Below are 24,392 nucleotides of genomic sequence, written 5' to 3'. Positions count from 1 at the left end.
TTTTTATGTCTAGAATAAATTAGCTTAAATGCTAAAACCAGTCCTTGTAGATTAAAGAAGCACTTGGAAGCAATGAAGTATATTTTTAAAATGCACTTGACATCATACACTGGAATGAAATTAATAGATCAGTACACAGTTTTCATGTCTTAGAGGAATAGTGGTGGCTTTTTAAGGTGGATTTCTAAGGTACTACCAATATGTATATAGATGTAGTTGAATTTGATAGAATCATGGGGAGAAATGCCATCAAACACCTGGTTAAAAGCATGTTACTTAATTATTATCTTTGAGAATTCAGGCCACTTAGGTTTATTCTATTTTTTTCTCTTTTTTTATTTTGCTGAAAGATGTTGGTTGGACATACCTTTAAGATGATGGTGGTGATTGTCTTGGGAGGCACTTAAAAGGAGAATTAAAACAAAGAGACTTCAAATTGGTTTTCATAAGGGTCTAAGTCTTTCCCTCCCAACACACACCACATCTACTATTTAATATCATCTAGGCTGTATTATGTTCATGTAACCAAGAATTGTGAATTCTGTTTGTGTTAACCCACAGAGGAATTTAAAACCACAAAACAAAACCTCTAAAACTGCTTCCTTTCATGGATTCCCAAGTAGCATGAACCAGTTTCAGCTGTTCCTACATGGTATAGTAGTGAGGTTTCCCCAATAGCTAGCATTGCATTTCTCTCTTAAAAAAGTATTATTGAGACATAATTGGCATACAATAAACTGTACATAATTTAAAGTGCACAATTTCATAAGTTGATATGTGTATACACTCGTGAAACCACCAGCACAGTTGAGATAATAAAATACCCATCTCCCCCAGAAGTTTTCTCCTGCCCTTTTGTCATTGCTCCCCCACCCCCACATCCCCAACCAGACAACTACCAATGCTTTCCATCCCTAAAAATTAGTTTACATTTTTTAAAAACTTTACATAACTAGAGTAATATTGTATGCACCCTTCTTTTAGGCCTGGCTTCTCACTCAGCATAATTATTTTGAGATTCGTCCATGTCATAGCATATGTCAATCATTTATTAGAGTTTTTTTGCTAAGTAATATCCTATTGAATGACTGTGTCATTTTCATTAGTCTCTTGCCACTGGACATTTGGGTTGTTTATAGCTTTTGACCATTATAAATAAACCTGATATATGTGATCTGTAAATGTTTTCTCCCAGCCTGTGGCTTGTGTTTTTATTCTCTTTATAGCATCTATTGAAGAGCAAAAGCTTTATTAATTTGTTCTTCAAATGCTTTTGGTATTGGAGCTAAGCCGTCTTTCCCTAATCCAAAGTCACAAAGGTTTTCTCCTATGTTTTCTTCCAGAAGTTTTGTAGTTTTAGATTGTACATTTAGGTCTATGATTAATGTTAGTTGATTTTTATACATGGAGGGTGAGATATGGATTGAAGTTCATTTCTGCATACACGTCTCTAATCATTCCCGCACCATTTGTTGAACAGGCTATTTTTTTCTTCTCTGAAATGCTTTGAACTTTTGTCAAAAATTAGTTGTCTGTGTATTTGTGTTTCCATTTACAGACTTTCTATTTCATTGATTTGTCTTTACATCAATCTACTGTCTTGATTATTATAGCTTTATAATAAGTCTTGATCTCAGAAGCATTAGTATTCCAACTTTGTTCATCTTTTTTCAAAGTTGTTTTGGCTGTTCTAGTTGCCTTAATTGTAGGATCAGTTTGTCAGCTTCTACAAAAAAAAAGCCTGTTGATATTTTTATTGAAATCATATTGAATCCATAGATCAATCTGAGAAGCTATGAAAAGTTGACTAGTACTTATACTGAAATTCTAGTTTAAGAGATGGATTAAAGAGGACAATGTGTAAGCTGATACAGTGTGGAAAGATGGGATGGAATGGCCCCCAGGGTGTGCTGATAGAGAAGAAGGACCAGGCTGGGGAGATTGAGTTGAGGAATGAGTGATCATAAATGAGCAAATACTTTGTCCAAAAAGCCCCTCAGAGAAGTGCAAGGGACGTAGTTGGGTGGGTGGTTCAGGGAGTAGCTCAAGTAATGATTTGAAGCTGAAGTCAGAAGGAACTAGCCACATTTCTTCTAGAAAGAACTATAATGGAGAGCTCACACTTAGCATAGAGAGGGGGTAGAAGAGGAAGAGTGTGACCAGAGGAGGTTCAGTGGCTGGGGAGAGAACCACGGGTCCAAAATGTTGTGATGCAGGGGACTCAGAGGGTTACATCATGCTTTAATGATTGCTACATTGCCTGAGTCTGATACAACAATGAAGGTCAGTTATACACTTGAACTGATTGCTTATCTAGGACAGTGGGTCTCAACTGGGGGTGACTTTACCCCCAAAGATGACATTTGACAATATCTAGAGACCTGTTTGGTTGTCACAACTATTTGGGGACCAGGGTTTCTCTCACTGTCTTCTAGTGGAGAGAGGTCAGGGATACTGCTAAACACCTACAGTGAACAAGACAACCCCGAAGAATTATCTGCCCAAAATATCAGTAGTGCTGAGGATGAAAAACGCTGATCTAGAGATCGAGAATCAGAAAAGAAGGTAGAGGCCCGGCGAGGTGGCTTATGCCTGTAATCCCAGCACTTTGGGAGGCAGAGGTGGGTGGATCACCCTGAGTTCAGGAGTTGGAGACCAGCCTGGTCAACATGGTGAGACCCTGTCTCACCTAAAAATACAAAAATTAGCTGGGCATGGGGTGGCACACACTTGTAATCCCAGCTATTCAGGAGGCTGATGCGGGAGAATCATTTGAACCCAGGAGGCGGAGGTAGCAGTGAGCTGAGATCGTGCCACTGCATTCCAGCCTCTGGGCTTCAGAGTGAGACTCTGTCTCAAAAAATCAAGTGGAATGAGAGCTGATTGTTTGCTGTGAGATTTCATGTTTTCTTCTGAGGAGAAATATTTGTTCTCTTGTATAGTGACTGTGGGATGTTTCCCTGGATGATAAGAAATTAGTCTGTGGGACTCCTCTTTGGGGATGTTTTCAGAAGATTTCTAAAAAGGTTATCAAATAAAGCTAGTTTAACAAAAGAATAGCTTGACTAAAAGTAATTGGAAGAAAATTTTAGCATTTGAACTAGTGTACTTAAGAAAATTATTCTCTTTGGACATGGCATTGTCCATAGATGAGTTTGTCAATTAATGTACTTTTCAATACAAGTAATAGAAAACCTGACTCAAAGTGATTGGAGGAAAAAAATGCCAGCTGTGTAACTAAACAGTTGAGGCTGCACGCGGGCGCTGGTCCCGAGGGTCAGTGCTGTCTTGGGGACACAGGTCCTCCTGCACTGGGGGGCTAGTCCTGAGGCTCACTGCTGTCTCAGGGACACAGGTCCTCCTGCACTGGCTGCAGGCTTCCTTCCTGGCTCACCCCTTAGTGCCTGCCTGCGGTTTCCAGAGTTAATGGAAGAAGAAATTTTCTTCTCCTACCATTATGGGTTTCTCTTCGATTGGACCATTTTGAATTATGTGTTTAATCCTGAACATGGGAGTGTTTCTAGCATTACCATCATTAGCTTAGACCTGCGTTGTCCAGTGCAGCAGCCACTAGCCACATGTGGCTCTCAAGCTCTTGCAATGCAGCTAGTCCAAACAGATCCAGAAAAAGAATGGAAATATCTCATTAGTAATTCTTATGTTAATAGCGTGCTGAAATGATAGTATTTGTGGGTATATTGGGTTAAATGTTATGAAAATTATGTTAACCTGTTTCTTTAAAATAATTTTAATGCGACTACTAGAAAAGTTTAAATTGTATAAGTGGCTCTGAATTGTATTTCTGGTGGAGAACAATGGCTTAGAACATTCAGGAGTCCTTGGAAATGGAGTGTAGTCAGTTCCACCCAAACTACATGGCTGATACGCAGGGGGGGAAAGAGAGATGGAATGGATATTAAGCAAGTAGCCCCAAATGAACACAATGATGAGACTGGCATAGGCAAAGAGTGTTTGTTCATTTGCTACTGTTTTACTGAAGATGAATGTATAGAAATACTACTGTACTACCATTTATAAAAGTTAATAACATAGTTTTGAAAATTATGAAATTACTATTGTGCTCATAGTAACTAGTGAAACAGCACAAAGTTATACAAAGAGGAGGTAAATGATCTCCATGCCTTCCAATCCCTGTCTCTATCCACAACCTTAGGTAGTCATTGTTAGACTGGTGTGTATTCTTCCGTTCTTCACTTCATATGCATACAGGTGCAGGTACATTTGCATACATTGATTTGTTGCAGTTGTTGCTACTACCTGTCTTAAACAAGATGTTAAGCACCCACTCTTCAATTTTCTTTTGTCACCTTATCAGTCTCCCAAGTCAGTAGATACAAATTTATCCCATTTATTTTAATAATTATATTATGTTCTACATTATAGATATACCACATTTTATTTAACCATTTTCCTATTAACTGACATTCTTGTTGTTTTCAGTACTCCCTTTCTCCCCTCCCCACAACAAACAGTGCTGCAATAAACAATTTTTTTACCTATATCCTTACGTATTGGTCCTTTTTTCTCCTATAGGATAGATTCCCAGAAGTGGAATTGCTTGGTCAAACGGTATGTGTATTTCTAATTTTAATAGCTATCACTTTACCCAAAAGAATAGAAAATCACCTTCACCCATAAGAATGCCCATTTCCTACATTCTCACCAGCACTGGATGTCACTGCCCTTAATTCTTTCCAATCTTATTACGCCTGGTCATTACTTTAAATTGCATTTCCTTCACTACCACTGATGTTGAGTATATTTTCATATGTTTACTGTTCATTTACATTTCTCTTTTGTTCATTTCATGCTCATTTTCACTGCCCATTTTTCCATTTAGTAGTGTTTTTCTTTTTCAGTTTCTACAAACTCTTACATGAAAGTATTAATCCGTTGTTGTATGTGTGCAAATGTCTTTGCAGTTTTTATCTGTTTATGATGTCTTTTGCCAAATGAAATTGTTAATTATTATTTAATCAAATATGTCTTTTTCTTTATTGCTTCTGAATTATTTGTTTTGCTCAGAGTGGTATTGTCCACCCCAAGGTCATGCAGATATTCTCTTAAATTTTCTCACCATTTTAAAAAAAACATTCAATCTTCAACTTAAAATTTTGTACACGAGATGAGGTAGGATTCTCTTTCTTTTTTTTTTCCCCCCCTAGATGGATGACCAGTTACTTAAGTCCTAGTTAATACAAGAAAATTTATTTTTCATGGGATTGAAATGTTGTCCTTGTCACATATAAAGATGCCATACATATTTGGAACTATTTCTGGACTCTCTATTCTACTCCTATCTGTCTGTTTCTGTGCCAACACCATTCTGTTTTGAATACACTGGCTTTTCTAGTGACTTATAATTTCTGGTAAGTCCTCCTTCACTCTCCTTTCATACTTTCATGACTTTTTTTAGCCAGTTATTTTTCTACATTGTTCTGGTTAAATTAAAAATTAAAAATTGAAGGCGTTTTATCGTAAATGCTTTTAAAATGAAAGGTAGTATAACACTACTTAATACGTAGAACCAAAAATTTAATATTTCTCAGTGTGGAGATCTCTTTACCTGATGCCACTAATTGGAAAAATATTTACTGAGAAACTAAAGGTTACTACTTCTGTCAGTTTTAATTCTTTAAAAGTGATTTACTTTATCTCTGTGATAATTGTACAATTATGCCAAGATGCAAATATTGGGATACAGCCATGACTTTTTAATTATCCAATAATTATATTATTGCATTAAAGCTTAAGGGGTTAAAGTTTTCAATGAATGTAAGTTTTTAGTTTGCATGTCTGTTTATGTACCAAATTATGAAGTATACCCATATCTGGATTGGTTGAGAGATTTGTAAATATGATGTGAACAAAGAACTATAACCGAAGTGCACAATACACCATGTACTTTGGAACCTTTTGTGACTTAATTCTTTTTAAGCTTAATGTTGAATATTACGTGGACTTTAGAAATTGTCACAGTTGAAAATGGATAAAGTTTTCGAGTATTTGATATGCTTTTGGCCATTCTTTACTTTTAATTTATACTGTATATTGATATTAACTTAATTGTTTTTACTGACATTCTTAATTGCTTTTTGGAATTCATTAGCTGGTATAATACTAAAGTAATAAATACGTTGTGTTTTTCTAAAGGCATCTGAAATAGTGGAGCTAAATACTAAAACTGGGATAAAAATAATGGTAATTTTAGCTTACAAATAAAGACAAACAAATGTGAGGTCTCTATTTTACTTATGGAAGTAGAAGGACATCCTCATATAGGTTCTACCTATGTTTACTTGATTAAGTAGAAAAAATTATTAGTTTATTCTGTAGCCAAAAATAAAATGGTGAAATGATTGGTATATATTATTGAATGATATATATAATGAATGGTATATATATTAATGATATACTTAGATAAAATTGTTTTAAAAATTGAGATTTTGTTCTTGACCAGCTTGGCCAACATGGCGAAACCCTGTCTCTATTAAAAATACAAAAAATAGCCGGGCATGGTGGCACGTGCCTGTAATCCCAGCTACTTGGGAGGCTGAGATGGGAGAATTACTTAAATCTGGGAGGCGGAGGTTGCAGTGAGCCAAGATCACACCACTGCACTCCAGCCTGGGTGACAGAGCGAGACTCTCAACACACACACACACACACACACAAATTTGAGATTCCTTCTAATTTTAATAGTATAATTCACATAAATTGATATGGCACTTTCTTGCATGTATATGAATATTAAAGATGATAATTAAGAAAAGAAGGAAATTAAGTTACTTGCATTAAGACCAAAAAAGGACAGTCAACTTAGGGTTAAACTGAAACCTTCCATGTGAACTTATCATCTTTACTAAATCAAAACAATTTTCCATCTCATTCTAAAGAAGGTAATAAACAGGCCGGGCATGGTGGCTCACACCTGTAATCCCAGAACTTTGGGTGGCCAAGGTGGGCAGATCACTTAAGGTCAGGAATTTGTGACCAGCCTGGCCAACATGTTGAACCCCATCTCTACTAAAAATACAAAAAACTAGCCAGGCATGGTGGCATGCGCCTGTAATCTCAGCTACTTGGGAGGCTGAGGCAGGAGAATCGCTTGAACCCACGAGGCAGAGGTTGCAGTGAGCCGAGATCGTCAGTGCACTCCAGCCTGGGCAACAGAGCAAGACTCCATCACAGAAAAAAAAAAAAAAAAAAAAAAAAAAAAAGAGAAAAAGGTGATTAAACAGTTACCTTCTCTAGTACTCATATAAAAAACTAATAGGCACTTTATTTACCCTGATTTTGGTCTCTAATATTATTCTCCACTAAAGGTCACCAGGACTGTTTTTGGAACATAACTGGATGTCATGATTGAAACAGGCAGAATTTTGTTGGAACATTTTCTTTTTTTGGAACTCTTTCTCTCTCTTTCTCTATTTTTCTCTCTCCTTCCTTCCTTCCTTCCTTCCTTCTCTCTTTCTCTCTCTCTCTCTTTCTAATGAACAAGGATGCTTTTAATGATGTGTGGAAGTTGAGCAGATGAACCAAATTGAGGTAACTTCTGCTGGCTAGTAGTGAAAATTTAAGTAGCAAAGAGGAAAGTAATTATAAGCCATTTTAACAAGTTGAACCTCTCAAAAGCCAAGAGTCAATCATGATATATTCAGAGGTGACAAATGATACAAACTATGCTAAATAAAAGGCATATTGTGTTTCCAGTATTTTCAAATAAGCTGCTTTTTGATCAACTCAAATTGTGTTTCCCTACTCTCGTTTGAATCATTATCAAAATTGACAGAGTTGATAAAGATAAATATAAAAAAAATTAGAGTATATTTTAAATATAATTATGTGTATCTGTGTAAATTCCACATTGTTAATTTTAAGGTAAAATTGTTTTAAAATACAAGTAGAATCAGATTTAAAAACAGTAAAAATCAATAAATAACAGGTATCATAAGATTAACACTTGTTTCTTTTATAATACTTGCATTTAAGTGTTATTAATATGTTTCTCTTATAATACCTACACTGAAACATTGAATGTGCGATCTCAGCTCACCACAACCTCTGCCTTCCAGGTTGAAGGGATTCCCTTGCCTCAGCCTCCCGAGTAGCTGGAATTACAGGCATGCACCACCATGCCTGGCTAATTTTTGTGTTTTTAGTAGAGACAGGGTTTCTCCGTGTTGGTCAGGCTGGCCTCGAACTCCCTACCTCAGGAGATCCGCCCGCCTCAGCCTCCCAAAGTGCTGGGATTACAGGCATGAAAATGTTTCTTTTATAATACTTATATTTAACCCTTGAATTTGTTCCAGGGCTGCCTAATTTCTAATGACTCTGGAAGATAAAGTCATTAGAATAGAGAACTTTTCTGTTTTTGTGAAACAAATAAACATAAACAACCAGAAAGCCTGGGGGTTGGAGTGAGGATTGGAGTGCCCAGACAGTGCTGTGACTGTGGAGTTTATTATTCCCAAAGCCAGAAAAATCACAGCGGCTGCAGTGGACCAAGATGCCCAAAAAGCCACTTACGATTAGAGGGTACAAAGTGATAAGTTGGGATGCACTAGAATAATAAAGTAATGTTCACATGACTTAAAGAATAAGGTCGGGTGGCAGGGGGATTGCCCTAAAACTGCAACATTGGGTTAAAAAAAATCATGTATGTTGATTTAAATGAATCAACTAAGGTTATGTTAGAGCCCCTAAGTCTGACATAAGGGTACTAAGCAAATGAGTATTCTTTGGTGACTAGGAAACAATAATATACCTCCAAAAATATTTCAGGCCTCATGTTCAAAGCGGTACTCCGTAAAGGCTGGGGACATCACTCCTGGACCTAATGAGGTGAGGTAAACTGCAGCCCACCTTCATTCAGAGGCATTCTTAATTTATATCAAACTGAAATAAAACCCTTATGTGACATTGTAAAGGATGAAAAAATAGTACAACTAAAGATTAAAACTGCGGCCAGGCATGGTGGCTCACACCTGAAATCCCAGCACTTTGGAAGGCCGAGTCAGGCAGATCACTTGAGCTCAGGAATTCGAGACCAGCCTGGCCAACATGGTGAAACCTCATCTCTACTAAAAAAATACAAAAAATTAGCCGGTATGGTGGCGCACGCCTGTAATCCCAGCTACTCAGGAGGCTGAGGTGGGAGGATGGCTTGAGCCTGGGAGGCGAAGGTTGCAGTGATCCTAGATCATTCCACTGCACTTCAGCCTGAGTGACAGAATGGGACCCCATCTCAAAAGAAAAATAAGAATCAAGATCAATGTTTTGCATGCATTAATTATCAATGTAAGACTTGTAAAGTTTGCGTACAAATGGCCAAGATAAAATGTAACTTCATGTAACGTTCTAATTAAATAATATTATTTTCTTGTGAAAATGCTGCCTTTATTCAATATTACTTTCATGTATTTGGTAAGATGGTACCATCTTAGATTGTCTCAAAATGAAATGCCACCAGTCTTCCATCTTTATTTTGCCTTAGTCCACTGCTAGAGTATGTTAAGCCTCCTACACACAGGAGGTAGCAAATTACTGACACAACAGATTCAGTGCCTGTGTGGGACTTCCATATTGCTGAAATTTTAAATGGCTCTATCAGTGGGAAAGTGTAGCATCCTAAGAGAAGATGCAGTTCTTTTGGAGTATGGATCCACTCTGTTTCTGGGCTCGCTGTGGAAATTGTAAATCAGCTGTAATTGTTACCTGAGTGCTCGTCTTCCCTGCTATCATGTCTTCTTCCTATTAAGAGATGAGTTGAGACTGCTCCATTTATTGGGATGAAGCCATTGGGTCAGTAGTCAGTGACCCTTATTCTCTGTGCCTTAAAGAGAAATAGCCTCTTTCCTTTGGGAACCTATTGTGAGCTGGTGACGTGTACTGCCAGCTGCATGTAACTTCCAGGTTAACTCATGTCAAAGGACTATCTTTTAAAGCGACACATTGAATTTGGTCCCTAGTTATGAATCCCCACAATACTTGTGTACATCTAAATGTTTAAATGTCAACCTCTTCTCCATTTTCTGCTGTCATTTCTGCTAAAAATGACAAAAATTGTAATGAATGAAATAACTACTTGCAAAAAAAATACTGTCTCTTCTAGTATTGCCTTTGTTAAAGGCCAGCTTACTATTGCTTAGAAAGGGATAGGACTATTGAGATGTATGAATAGAAAAGTTCAAAAGTGAAGCTGTCAAAGTAATGGAAAATAAGGATATTTTAAATATAATTGCAGTTGAATTCAGTAGTGAAAAAAAAGTCAAAGGATTTCTACTTGATGCCATCCTGAGGTGTGGAACATGTTGTAAGAATGAGTAGGATATTCACAGAAAGGAGAGCACCTCAGCATTCTCCAATTTTGGGCGGCACATGTTCCCCAACCTCCAATTTATCTGACCAGGTCTCCACTGTATCTGTTAAGACCCCTTCATTTTCATCTTCTCAGGCGTCCAACCGTGGAGCATAAGATCACATTTGTTAGGGATACTGTGACTGAACAAATATTTTCTTTTACGTGGTGCTTTCAGAAGAATTCTTTTATCTCCTAGATGGCCAGGCTCCTTGGAAGCCTGAACAATAAAATCTGAGCGATCTATTTCGGCACCAGAATCCTGTGAGCTCAACACACTTTGAAGCGGATTGCTCCCCATTGTGGGGCCACAATAAAAAGTGGGGTTTTTCATAGTCCTTGTATTAATGTCTGCAAAGCCAGATGGCTTTGTAAAATGAGTGCAAAAGCAGTATAACTGATTAAAAGAAATGCTGGGTAGTTAAAGGCTTCCATACCCAATGTGAGTCTGGCAGAAAGCATTGTCCTCTTGGGATACGTTAATATTGGGGAATCTCACTCTCCCGTCTTCAAGGGTCAACTGAAGATAATCAAGACAGGTGTTGGTCACAGGAGCCTTCAACATGAAGGCTGAAAAAATATGTCTAACTGGCCATTGAGAGAATTGCCACAAAACAAAATAATGCAACTGGTTGGTGAGGGAAGTGCTTTCTGTAGGCAGAACTTTCTGAGGTTGTGGCTATCACGTTGTTCTCTTTTTCCTGTTTTTTTTATTGTGGTCCTAAATCTTCATCCTCCTGTAACCCCCAGATTCCATTGTCTTATACCTAAGGGTAACCAAACTCGTGCTTCTTCTCAGTATAGTCTAAATGACTCTTGAGGTTGCAAAGATCTTGCTTTTTGGTTGCTGCTCTAGAAATCATCCTGCCTGTGTTTGTAACCCTGCCTGCTGACCTTAACCTCACAACACAGTCATATATTTCAAGTTGTTTGGGGAGAAGGGGGTTGATGAAACCTGGCCTTGTACATAAAGGGATTCAGAGATGTGGCAAATTGTTCTCTGACTTTAAAAGCTATCATTCAATTATTGGGAAATGGCATTCAGGACCGAAGGAGCAAAAAGCTCATCTTAAGATGTGTTTTAAAAACCTGTCATAAAAGAGTTAGGTGGCCCCTGGTTTAGTTGCTTTTCCATCATCAGGAAACCCTTTAATCTTTCAGTGAATGACATATGATAGGATTTTAAAAACCAAGCCACCTTGCTGTTCCATTTTCTCCTTGTTGCCATCTCATCTTCCTGACTCATCAGATTTGGTGCTGATCTGCTTGCAAAGTAGGAAAGGCAGAGGGCCTGGCACCTGTGTATTCAGTTGAAAATAGCCAATTTCAGAAGAGTTTGTACATTTTGACCTTTCTGAACTTCTTTGGATCCTTTTGAAGAGGGAAGTAATTCTAACCTGGAGGCATTCCCAGTAATTATTTTGGAGAATAAACTGATATGTGTATCCCTATTATTGTGGTCTATCTTTTGAGTAAAAAAATAGAATTTATAATATTTTAATAGGACTAGTTGGTCTTTGTAGAAAATATTTTTTTTTTTTTTTTTTTTTGAGATGGAGTCTGGCTCTGTCACCCAGTCTGGAGTGCAGTGGCGCGATCTCGTCTCGCTGCAAGCTCCGCCTCCCAGGTTCACGCCATTCTCCTGCCTCAGCTTCCCGAGTAGCTGGGACTACAGGCGTCCGCCACCGCGTCCACCACCGCGCCCGGCTAATTTTTTGTATTTTTAGTAGAGATGGGGTTTCACCATGGTTTTGATCTCCTGACCTCGTGATCCGCCTACCCCTGCCCCCCAAAGTGGTGGGATTACAGGTGTGAGCCACCGTACTGGGCCTGTAGAAAATAATTTAAACAATATTTCAATTGATCATGTAGGTGGTCATTTCAGAAAAACTAGAAAATACAGATAAGAAAAAATGCATTTAAAATTACCCCATATTTTATCACTTAGGGAAAAGATAGTTTACAAAGCAGAAAACTGAGCTTTTACTTCTATCTTTTGATGCATTAAATAATTTTTCCTTTAAGTACTTTCAGTGTTACAGTCTCAGCATTTAAGAAATAGGATAACATTTTATTTTACTGTGAAAATTCTTAGATCATAAAGCATGGATCGTTTTTTTCTGAGTATTTATATTGTAGAAAAATACAGAAATGTGAAGAATAAGATAGTTTTTACCCATAGTCTAACCATGTAGGATAGTTGGCACAAATGTTTTTCTATATACTTTTAGACTTTTTTTCTAAATTCTTATTTGATAATTATTGATTCTTGGCATATGTTTTCTTTCCATCTGGGAAGTACTTTCTGCATGGACCAGTTATGTATTAGTTGAGTGCTCTGCTTGCCCACAAAATTTGCTACATCTTGAAACAGAAAAAGCCAGGAGAGCTAAGTGTTAGACAGTTTTTAGTGGTCATGTGTAGTTGTTTAGGGTACTGAGGCATTTCCTCAGTTTCAGTAATTCATTTTATGAAATTTCAAAAGGTAACATTTTTCCTTCAACTGTTGGTGATATTTGTTTAGGTTCAGGAAAGCTTTTACATTTTATGTGCAGGAAGTCACTCTAAACAACACATTTAATAGGTTCCAGTAGTCAACAGAGATGCTATATTCATTTAGGGAATATAACAGATTTTCTTTGTTTTGCCTTAACACTTGGGGCTTTATAAGATTTCCCCAGAAACCAGGACTGTAGCCATTCTTAACCAAGTTATGATTTATAGAGTGATTTATTGATCATGGAAGATTTCCCAGAGTTCCTCAGGATATATCATTAATGTAACTTTGTATATGCTGTCCTGCTGGAGTGGAGGCTCCCTAGGGGTAAGAAGTTTGGTTCCCTGCACTGTGCCTAGCATGTAGCAGGTGTTCCAATATTTGTAGAATATTGTTTTGTGTGATTTTTAAATCATATGTCTCCCTTATTGCCTAGCACTCTCACTGACTAACCCTATAATTGATCAAGTAATTATTGAATTCCTACATTAAATTGCTCCAACTTTTAATAAGAACATGCTATGTTCCTAATATAATGGTGAATGTTGAGTCCTTCATTTAATGAGCTTTCAGCCTAGTACAATTTTTTTTTTTGCATTTAAGTCTTTTATGAGAACAGATGAGTGATGGATTCACTACTGATTAATGTTTGACCAGTCTTCTATATAAAGGAATACAATTTAATTCTCATCCATTTGGGCTTTTTGTCAAGGAGAGGTTTCGGCATAGGTGATGTAGGCTCTCATTTACTGGTATGAATTAAGGAGTTCCAGAAATAGATGACTATGCAAATTATTTCCAATTAGTCTGTCTTATGTCACAGCCTTATTGGTGGTGGAGATGGTGAGATAATACAAGTAAAAAAATAGATATCAGCTGATAGGAATAAAATTAAATTATTTTCTGGCTGGGCGCGGTGGCTCATGCCTGTAATCCCAGCAGTTTGGGAGGCCGAGATGGGTGGATCACCTGAGGTCAGGAGTTCAAGGCCAGCCTGACAAATATGGTGAAACCCTATCTCTACTAAAAATACAAAAATTGGCCGGCATGGTGGTGTGCACCTGTAGTCTCAGCTACACGGGAGCCTGAGCCAGGAGAATTGCTTGTACCTGGGAAGCAGAGGTTGCAGTTAGCTGAGATCGTGCCACTGCAGGCCAGCCTGGGTGACAGAGCAAGACTCCATATCTCTTTCTCTCTCTTTCTGTCTGTGTGTATATATATATATATATATACACACACACACACATATGTATATATGTATGTATATGTATATATATGTGTATATATATGTATATATATGTGTGTGTGTGTATATATATATTTCCATTATTGTTCCTATGGCTTGAATACATTGATAGTTTTTTGTTGCTTTTTGTTTTTTTGCTATATGAAGGAAAAAAGGAAAGAAAATGTTAAAACAAATGAAAGTGGTAGGACTGTGGCCGAGGAGCACCATCATTTTGGGTGGGTTTTCTTTGTACTAAAAGTATAAAGACATGCTAGAGAATAATTACCAAATTTACATCAGTGGTTACATCTGAGGGGAGAGAGGGAAACTGAGATCAGAGAGAGTTGCCAGAGCCTTCAGCTATGTTTATGTATGATTTATCAAGTTGGGTAGTGAATATACAGGTAGGTATTCATTATGTGATTCCCTTCCTATGTTTTTTAATTTAAAAAAATAAAATCTGGAGAATGGATATGCATAGAAGTGAGATCTCCTCTCGTTTTCTTTTATCATTAAAGGGTTTGGCTTTCTTCTCCAGCTTTTTAGCCTCTTCTATTTCCTGTGTCTTCCAGACAGATCCTGTGGCAAGATGGCCAGGAGAAGGAAAGAAAGAGAGATGTTATGGAAGCAGAGAATTACATTTAAGAGACAGTGACCCATAGAATACACTGAGATATTTGACCTTGTTGAATCCTCAGAAGTGAGCAGTTGTAATACCTCCAGATATGTAATTATTTACTTGTACTCTTCTTTCACTCAGTTGGTTTCTATTTCTATATAAGCCTTTGACAGCTACATATCCAGGTGTTAACATCACATGTGCAGGTTTTGAAATTTAGGTACCCAATTTAGCAGCATCTGACTTCTCATTTTCTTGCTCATAGTAGTATATGATCCCTATCAGGATGGAGGGGCCCTGTGCCTGTCCCTTACTCTCAACCAGGAATATTCCTGGAACCACCCCTGAAGTCTGCACGGCTGGAGCCCCATGTGTGTAAATGATGGTGGCTGAAGGGGCTTGAGAAGTAACTTGGTGGAGACAGAGAGTAGGCAGAGAGTCACACACAGTGATGTGGACGGACACTTGAGAGGAAAGGAAGCAATGTACTGGACCCAGGAAGGTGCTTGAAGATGCTCTTTCTGCCTCATGTATCAGTTTCCTAGGGTTGCCATGACGAAGTATCACATATCAGGTGGCTTGAACAACAGAAATTTATTATCTCACATTCCAGAAGCTAGAAATCCAAGATCATAGTGTTTGCAGGTTCAATTCCTACTGAGGACTATGAGGGAGAACCTGTTCCATGCCTCTTCTAGCTTCTGGTGGTTTGTGGGCAATCTTTGGCTTTCCTTGGCTTTCAGAAGCATCATCTCCATCTCTGCTTTTATCTTTACATGACATTTCTCTGGTCTGTACGTCTATCCCTGTGTCAAAATTCCACTTTTTTATAAGGACACAGTTATATTGATTTAGTGTCCACCCTAATGACTCCATCTGACCTTGATCATCAGCAAAGACCCTATTTCCAAATAAGGTCAAATGCAAAGGTACCAGGTGTTAGGACTTCAACAGCTTTCCAGGGGCACAATTCAGTGCGTAATACCCCTTCCATTCTCATCCCTACTGCTCAAGTCTAGAAGGTAGATTCTATCTGCCAGTAGACATGGCCCAATTGAGCATGTTGTGGTTTGTGGAATGTCTCCTCTTTTCTTACTGAGTTCTTCAGAATGGGGTCCATAGTCCCATTGATAGAGAGTGAAAGGACTGTGGAAAAACACAGGGATAAGACAAATTACTTGTTGGGGAGAGGACAATTGAAGGGTTCATTTGCCAGATTGCAAAGTCAGAAAGAAGTACGAGTTGCTCTTTGCTGCTGTTTCTTTCATGCTCAATCCGGGCTTTCCTTCACAGCTCATTAAGGCAAAATCTACTTTATCAAAATCCAAACAGTTCCACTTTCAATAATGGCAAATAAATACCATCTCTACTACATTACCTGTTAAATTGGCCTTTGTGGGTAAACCTAGAAACCTCCCAGCTGTTTATAACTTTGTTTCTCTGAGAATGTGGTCTGGTTTCTCAAACTTATAGATGCACCTTCAGAGCACAGCTTTGTATGTCGTAGAGATTATCTGGGGAAATAGGGGTTGGTCAGGACTAGGGGTCATACCAGCCTTAATTCTTTTTCCATGTTGAGTGCTTCTGGAAAGATGCAGAGGGACACTCTGGGCAAGAGTGCTCTGTGCTAGAAGGCCATTGCCCGCTCAGTAGTGGTGTCTCCTTGGTGAATGATGATTCCCCTGAGGTGGAGAGCTTCATGCTCTTGCCCAGAATTAAAACTGGCTGGGTGACTGGGAGAAGCATCAGCTAACCCAAAGTCTGTGTGTATTAGCTGTGTTCTCCAGAGAGAATCAATAGAGGATGGATGGATGGATAAGAGGGGATTGATTAGGGAAATCTGTTTACATGATTATGGAGCTTGAGAAGTCCTACAACAAGCTGTCTACAAGCTAGAAACCCTGGAATGACAGTAGCATGGTTTAGCACAATACAAGTCTGAAAGCCTCAGATGCAGGGAAACTAATGGTGTAATTATCAGTCTGAGGCAGAAGGCCTGAGAACCTTGGGGGCCATTAGGGTAAGTCCTGGATTCCAAAGGATGGAGAGTCTGGAGTTCTGATGTTCAAGGGCAGGAGAAGACACATGTCCCACCTCTAGGAAATGGAGAGGAGGAAATCACCTTTCCTCTGTCTTTTTTGTTCTGTCTGGGCCACCATCCGATTGGGTAGTGCCTGCCCACATTGAGAGAAAATCTTCTTCACTTAGTTCATGGACTCACATGTCAATCAGTCTCCTCTGGACACACCCTCAAAGACACACTCAGAAATAATGCTTTACCAGTTCTCCGGATGTTTCTTAATCCAGTCAAATTGACACCTAAAATTAACCATCACACTGTACTTCCCCTTTGCTTCAATGATAAAACTCTGCTTTTTGTCAGGATGGTAATGTTTTCAGCTAAAAGGATATACTTATCAGCCTCCCTCTCTCACAGCTAGATACAGTTATGTTACTATATTCTGGCTGATGAGATGTAAGCAGAGGGAATTAAATTCAAGGGATAGACAGCTGGTTGGGCACCTTTTTCCTTTTCTCCTTTATCTGGAATGAATTTGTGTTGGCCAGAGCTCCAGCAGCTGTATTGGTCCATGAAATAAACATGAAGGTAGACTCTACATGCTAAGGATGATGGAACCGCAGGGTAGAAGTAGCTTGAGTCTGATGATTTGGTAGCTACCAAACCACCTCTGCTTCTGAACTTCTTTTACCTAATGAAGCGATAAACTATTTTGCTTAATCACTTATTTGGCTTCCCAGTTATCTGCAGCCAATTCTAACTCATACAGAGACCTTTCCATAGGAACCCCAATCACTATCCTGTAGATGATATAGTATGTTCAAAAATAAAGGCCAACCAAGTGGAACGAAGAAAAGAGAATTACTTTCCAAGACCTAAAGAACAATGGGTCTGCTATGTGCCATGGTATCTTTTCCCCAAAGCATCTTGAATGAGAGCAGGAAGAGACGACTGAAACTGTGCCCCCTTTGGCTACTTCCTTATTTCATCAAATTTTGCTTTTATCTAATACCATAGATAGTGTTGGCCATTACCATGTTCTGCTATCTCACATTGAGTTACAGCAGCAGCAACATCTTGGCAGTAAAACACTGTTTTGAGTACTTCATTGCTTTTTACTGTTGTTTCAGAAAGGTGAGTAGAAAACAGAAGTATGTGCTGATTATCTGGTAAGAAGTGTAGTTCCCACAAACTAAATGCAGCTGACACCACAGGGAAATTACCTGGCTTTCCAAAAAGGTCTAATCTTTAGCTTCAGTAAGACATTCATTGTATTTGGTCCAGTGGTGTGTGTATATGATTGTGAATGAGAAGAACAAAGGTAAAGGATTTGAACAGATCGGAAGTATATCAATGAGGAGTATATGAGGAAGAATTAGGAAGTTTGAAATTTTTTATGTCTCAAGGAATAAAAACTTCCCTGACAATATATATCTGACCCTTTGACATGCTTTCAGGAATGTGTGAAGCAGGAAAGTAAAGAGCTGCCTTTATACCATTCTATCTGGGTTCACTGTCTTTCAGCAACTGAGCGATTCTCTGATACAACATCGTGGATTGAGAGGAAATAAGAATGGGTGTGCCTGCTTTAGGATTACACAGTGCTGGACCTTTGAGGAAGGAGAAGCAGAGATGGATAGAATTGTTGTGGCAGAACTGAGCTTGTATACTTGGTCCTGTGGAGGGTATCCACTCTCCTTCCAGCTGCGTAGGGTAAATAAAGGTTTCTGTAAAGCTTCTTTATCTGTCTTGAATTATTCATGTTTCTCTGAATCTTTGGATTTACAGCCAACCCTCAGAGATGAAGATTTTCTTGGAGGACCAAATTTAGGGGAAATATAGCTTCTGAGAACTTATTTTATCTGTAACAAGGCCAAGTCATTTTCTAAGTGTCTCATTTTAAAGTCACAATGATATGAGACCCTAAGTAGTATCTACTGCTTGGGGAACTGAGAAGGCAATTCATGCTATCCATTTATACTTACCAAAGTGTATAAAATGACATATTTTCTCACTGAATATGTTTATCCTTATTTTTATGGAGTTTCAGACATTTACAAGGGTTTTTTAAAGGTTTATTTCTGATTGCAGGTCCTAGTACCCTGTTTTTCCCTCAAGCTATTAATTTTTCCAATTGTGAGTTTACTTTTCTTGTTGCTTATCAGGAACCTAATTCTTTGTCGTGAGGGTGGAATTTCTGTACTGGGTTTGTGGAAATTTCTTCTTTCCTGTGTCTTTTGTTGGGAGGGAGAGATGTTGCAATGAGGTTTGTGAAAGGAGCCGAGCTAACTCTGATTCTAACAGTTTTCTTAATATATTTCTAATGAAGTTATTATAGTTGTCACTGGATGAAACAAGATTGAGCTAGACATTATGTTGGATTTCATTTATTGATTTCTAGTTATTCCATGGCAATCTAGAAAGTTTGGAAATGGTGTTTTCTTTTTTCATGCAATACCTGGCCTCCATCACAAAAAATATTTAGCTCATATTGAAGATAGCATTGCTGCCTGAAAGGCATGTATATATTAGTACACTGTATTAAAAAAAAAAGAGGAAATAGCATCCAATTTCCCCAGCGCAGGACTATAATAGTTTCCTACTGAAATTACAACCAGAATAATACTGACACCTGGTGATCCCATAGTGTGATCTCACCAAAGCTTTAAAAGTACGTGGAAGGAGCCCTGAAACCACGTTATCTTCAGGGAATTATAGTTAGTATCCAGTTTTGTTTTTTCAGGGGTGAGGAGGAGTGGTATGAAGTATATCTTCAATAGCTTAGCTGGTAAGAAACATCACACTGGCTTCCTCCTTCAGTGAACTATCCCTTCTGAATTGCTCTAAATAAAATCTTAAGTAATGAGGGCTTTTTGTAGATAATCTGTTTGTCAAACTGCAAGTTGAATTATTTGAGAGGTTTCTGAGGATGAGTAGGTAAAAAGTCTTCATCAGGTCTGTCACCATTATCAGAAACATGCCAAAACCTTATCAGTTTGTATGAGGTTGGCCTTTTCATTGGGAATTCCCAATTGGGCATGGAGAGAGGGGTTCAGTTCTAGAAATGAATGGCTTGTTTTATCTTCTAGTTTACTTACTCAAACAGTAAATTCATAAGATGGCTATTCCATAGAAGACTTCAGTTTCATTAGTTTATTTTAGCTGGATAACATGTGATTGTGGAAGTGAAGGTGACTGAGATCGCAAGGCTACCCCACAGGTTGTATATTTCAAGAAATAACAGTTTGTTTTCTCATGAAAATTGAAAGGGAAAAGTAGAGAAAAAACGATATGACATAAACACGTGTTGAAATTGTGCTTATGCTTTGAATTAAATTCCTTGCATGGCTGATTCTTATTTAAGGCCAGAAATGATGAAACCTTGATCTGAAAGCTGCATTATAAACTGAAGAGATGATGAAAGTTTTCTCCATATTGGGGTTGGTAATTAGCTATGCGTGGGTCATGGGTTGATGATTAGTTCTGTTCCTCAGAGCATGTCTGCAATCTTTGATATCTACTTAAGCTATGTAAATAATTTACACAGTTTTTATTATGATTTTTCTATTAGTCTTTGATAGAGTGAAACCTGATATTTTCTCTGACAAACCATGAAATTTAGCAATTAAATCTTTTTATTCATCTGAAGTCTGTGCTTGGTGAAAATAAATCTCAACAAAACATTGTGTTGGGGCTTTCAAACTATTATTTAGTGGTTCTTTGGCATCTAGTAAACATAGCTTTTCATAATTATTTCTAATCTCCTCATAGTTATAGCCTTTAATTCTCACCTAAATAAGAATCATATTTTGAATCCCATAGACATTGGGAAACCAGAGATTTTTTGCCTCTTCAACACCTTACTTTTGCATATCTCAGGTTTATTATTTATTACTACATTTAGTCTTCCATAGATTCTGTTCATATCTCTTTAACTAAAGTAAGCTAAGTACTCACAGTTCTGATAAACTCCCTATGCCTTCATTGTACTTATATGCCCCTTTTATATGGAAAAATCTCTAGTAAATATTTCAGTGGTGATGAACTGTTTTCATAATTTGACTCACTGGAAGTGAGATCATGAGATTTGGAATTGCAGATACGTGCATTTCAACTTCCATCAGCAAAACCTATTAATAATTGTTCCACATTCTTTTACTGCTGCAGAAAAAAAATTATTTTTGGTCCCAACTTATTTTTCTCTTGATTGCATGCCATCATCTTCTCCTTATTAATTAAATAATGCACCTCTTACAAACTATTCTTATTCTCTCTTGTTTGGGTATTCTTATCCTGGAATCAGTGGATAGCTTTCTGGACTCTGTGAATTCCCTGAAATTGTATATAAACATGTGTGCATGTTGCTCTCTCATGGACCTTCTCCCTCTTCCTAAATCTTAGGCTTCTTGTGGTACTGTGATCTGCCTGACACTTGTTCCTTATGGAGTACCTGATGGCAAAGTGGCCACATGTGGAGATTGCTGAGTTCAGTGCTTCCTAAACCAAGTGATAGTAGTTTGTCTTTATATTTAGAGGTATTCTTCTAATTTAAATAATGTATGAATGTCTTTAAAAGAAAAAAATCCATACCCACAATGTTGACTTATATAGTTTTTATTTTAATGATACTTTTTTTGCTTTTATTTATTTTTTTGAGATGAGGTCTTGCTGTGTTGCCCTGGGTGGTGTCGAACTCCTGGCTTCAAGTGATCCTCCAACCTCAGCCTCCTGAGTAGCTGAGATTACAGGCATGAGCCACCACACCTGGCTTTAATGCTACTTTGTTTATAAAGAAAAAAGTCAGATATAAACTTCTGTGTTTAACAGTTTTTCTGCTAAAACAATTTAAAATAAATACAACATAATTGCAAAAAAAGTAGCGTGTAAAGTAACAATATGAATTTAATATTGCATATTAATGATGATACTCTGCTGAGACTAAATCACCCTTTACAATATGAATATACTATTGACTACTCTGGCAGAGGCTTCCTTTATTTTATTTTATTTTATTTTATTTTATTTTTTGAGTTGGTATAGTTATCATAGGCAATCTCAATTCTCCTATAACTTTTCTGATACAAAGCCTTTAGTGATGATCCCATGGTATTCCATAATATCATTTGGTCCTCACTTCATTTGTGTATTAGACCACTGATCTTTTCTCATTAGCTCAGGGAAATTGAAGTAGTAATATTTAGCCAACTTGATTATTAGCACAATGAAACATGGCACTGAAATCATGGGGCAGTCTGAAGTTAAAGGATAGTAATCATACATTTCCTGTTTTGTAAGACTGTTAACGACACGGCAACAAAATTTTTAAAAATGTATGAAGTATTCATATATCCCTGAATTTTTTTTTTCAGATTGCAGTTTGAGGAAGACTGGCATAGCATATACTAAGAGTAAGAATTGGTGCAGATTACTTTTAGTGGATTAACTGCATAAACCTAAGCTTTGCATTTTTTGGTGTTTGGCTTTGGCTGTCTCTTTTTCTAAACCCAGCCTTGCTCTTAGCTGTGTCATCCTCTACAGGTAAACTAACCTGGCAGCAAAGGGGGAATTCAAAGGGTGGGGTGGCAGAGAATGTTGTCAAACCACGAGCTCTGATGAGTAAAAAGGTCTCTGCCGTCAGTGGTAACATGGGACTCTTTACTGGGTGATTCTATAATTTCTGTAAATATGTTTCCCAAAGACATATGCATTTGAAAGCGATAATTACTATAGTTAGGATCATGTCCACAGTGTTTTTTCAGTAGGTAAGGATGTCTTCCAATCTAGTTCTGCCACTTAGTAGCTGTATGACTTTGCCTCTGCTAAAATGGGAATTGTGGAAATAGGACCAATCTGAGGCTTTCGTGAGAGAGTGTGTCAAAAATGCTTTTCACAGTCCTTGGCTTACACTTGGCACCAGTGGATGTTTGCTCACTCCTAATGCCACTACCAGTACTACAAGAAAAATATTCCCAGTAACGATTCTTCGAATTCATTTAACACACAGAGAATACAAGTAAAGGTCTGAGACAGGCATCCCCATTTCTCAACTTGCGGTTAGTCGTTAGATTTTGATACTATGTGGTATGATGTTTTTAGCGTAGAAGGTGGTGTATTATCATTAGCTTTTTTTATGAGAGTAATTACCATCTTCTAGGGTACCTGTGGAGGCCAATTATATTGGAACCTTGCAACCTCATTACTACCCTCTGAATCTGACCTTTTGCCCTTTTCCAACCTGGTTATCCCTCCTTTAAATTCCCTCAGCTGTTGTTCTAGTGTGTCCTTTCTTCCCTTTCTGTCCCGGGAAAGCCTGAGGGAAGCTTGTCAGCTCAGTACTCAGTGCCCCACTTATTGCCAAAGCACTTGTAGCTGCATTTGCCACCATTGTTCTAACTGTGCTCCTCAGTTGTCAGATGCTTCTCCATAGACTTTTTTTCTTTCTTTCTTTCTTTCTTTCTTTCTTTTTTTTTTTTTTTTTGAAGACAGTCTCGCTCTGTTGCCCAGGCTGGAGTGCAGTGGCACAATCTCAGTTCACTGCCACCTCCGCCTCCCGGGTTCAAGCAATTCTCCTGCCTCAGCCTCCCGAGTAGCTGGGATTACAGACGTGTGTCACCACGCCCAGCTAATTTTTGTATTTTTAGTAGAGACGGGGTTTCATCATGTTAGCCAGGCTGGTCTCAAACTCCTGACCTCAAATAATCCATTTACCTCTGCCTTCCAAAGTGCTGGGATTACAGGCATGAGCCATCGCACCCAGCCCCCAGTCTTTAATCCTAAAGTCAGGTTGCAGTGTCTCCATTTAACTGATGTGAACACCAAGGCCCAGAATGATTATTTAGCCTGCCCAGGGTCTCAAAGCTAGTAACTGACAGAGGATCCAAACTCAGTCTTTATCACTTCTTTGACAGTTCCCCTATTTTCTTGTCTTTGTGTTATTCTGGTTTCAAAACCAGAAAGTGTGAATTTGCGTTGGGCAGGGTCATGTGTTTCAAATGGACTCTATCAATGGGAACATATTTATAACAGTCTGAGTTTAATTCCTGGCTTTTCCATGTAATAGTTGCATGATCTTGGACAAGTTGCTTAACATCTCTGGTCCTTACTCTCTTCACCTGTACAATGGAAATGGTCATAATGGCATGCTTATCATTTTCATGTACGTCCCTGTGAAGAGACTACCGAACAGGCTTTGTGTGAGCCATAAAGCTTTTAATCACCTGGGTGCAGGCGGGCTAAGTCCGAAAAGAGAGTCAGCGAAGGGAGACAGGGGTGGGGCCATTTTATAAGATTTGGGTAGGTAAAGGAAAATTACAGTCAAAGGGGGTTGTTCTCTGGCGGGCAGGAGTACGGGTCACAAGGTACTCAGTGGGGGAGCTTTTGAGCCAGGATGAGCCAGGAGAAGGAATTTCACAAGACAATGTCATCAGTTAAGGCAGGAACAGTCCATCTGGATGTGTACATGCAGGTCACAGGGGATATGATGGCTTAGCTTAGGCTCAGAGGCCTGACAATCATGGGTTGTTACAAAGATTAAATGAAGTGATATTTGTAAATGCACCTTAAACAATACCTGACGAATATTACCCTTTATGTGGGTATGTTAAATAACAATAAAAATGACTTCAAATTATAAATCAATGAAAAACT

General features: G+C 38.2%; 1 protein-coding gene across 10 annotated transcripts in view; it reads left to right on the top strand.

Moving 5' to 3' along the window:
- MAST4 (microtubule associated serine/threonine kinase family member 4) overlaps positions 1 to 24,392 on the top strand; it is a 569,247-nt gene that overhangs the window by 312,248 nt on the left and 232,607 nt on the right. For 5 of the 10 annotated variants that reach the window (XM_055367638.2, XM_055367637.2, XM_055367642.2 and 2 more), the window contains one exon: positions 4,555 to 4,590. The exons of the other annotated variants lie outside the window; for them this stretch is intronic. In XM_055367638.2, coding sequence (XP_055223613.1) covers positions 4,555 to 4,590 — 36 coding nt within the window. The remainder of the gene's footprint in view (positions 1 to 4,554; positions 4,591 to 24,392) is intronic. 10 annotated transcript variants of the gene reach the window in all.

The sequence above is a fragment of the Gorilla gorilla genome, chromosome 19 (genome assembly GCF_029281585.2).
Source record: "Gorilla gorilla gorilla isolate KB3781 chromosome 19, NHGRI_mGorGor1-v2.1_pri, whole genome shotgun sequence".
NCBI classification, from domain to species: Eukaryota; Metazoa; Chordata; class Mammalia; order Primates; family Hominidae; genus Gorilla; species Gorilla gorilla.
Note: the sequence above shows the minus strand (reverse complement) of the source record. Positions and strands in the feature narration are given on the sequence as shown.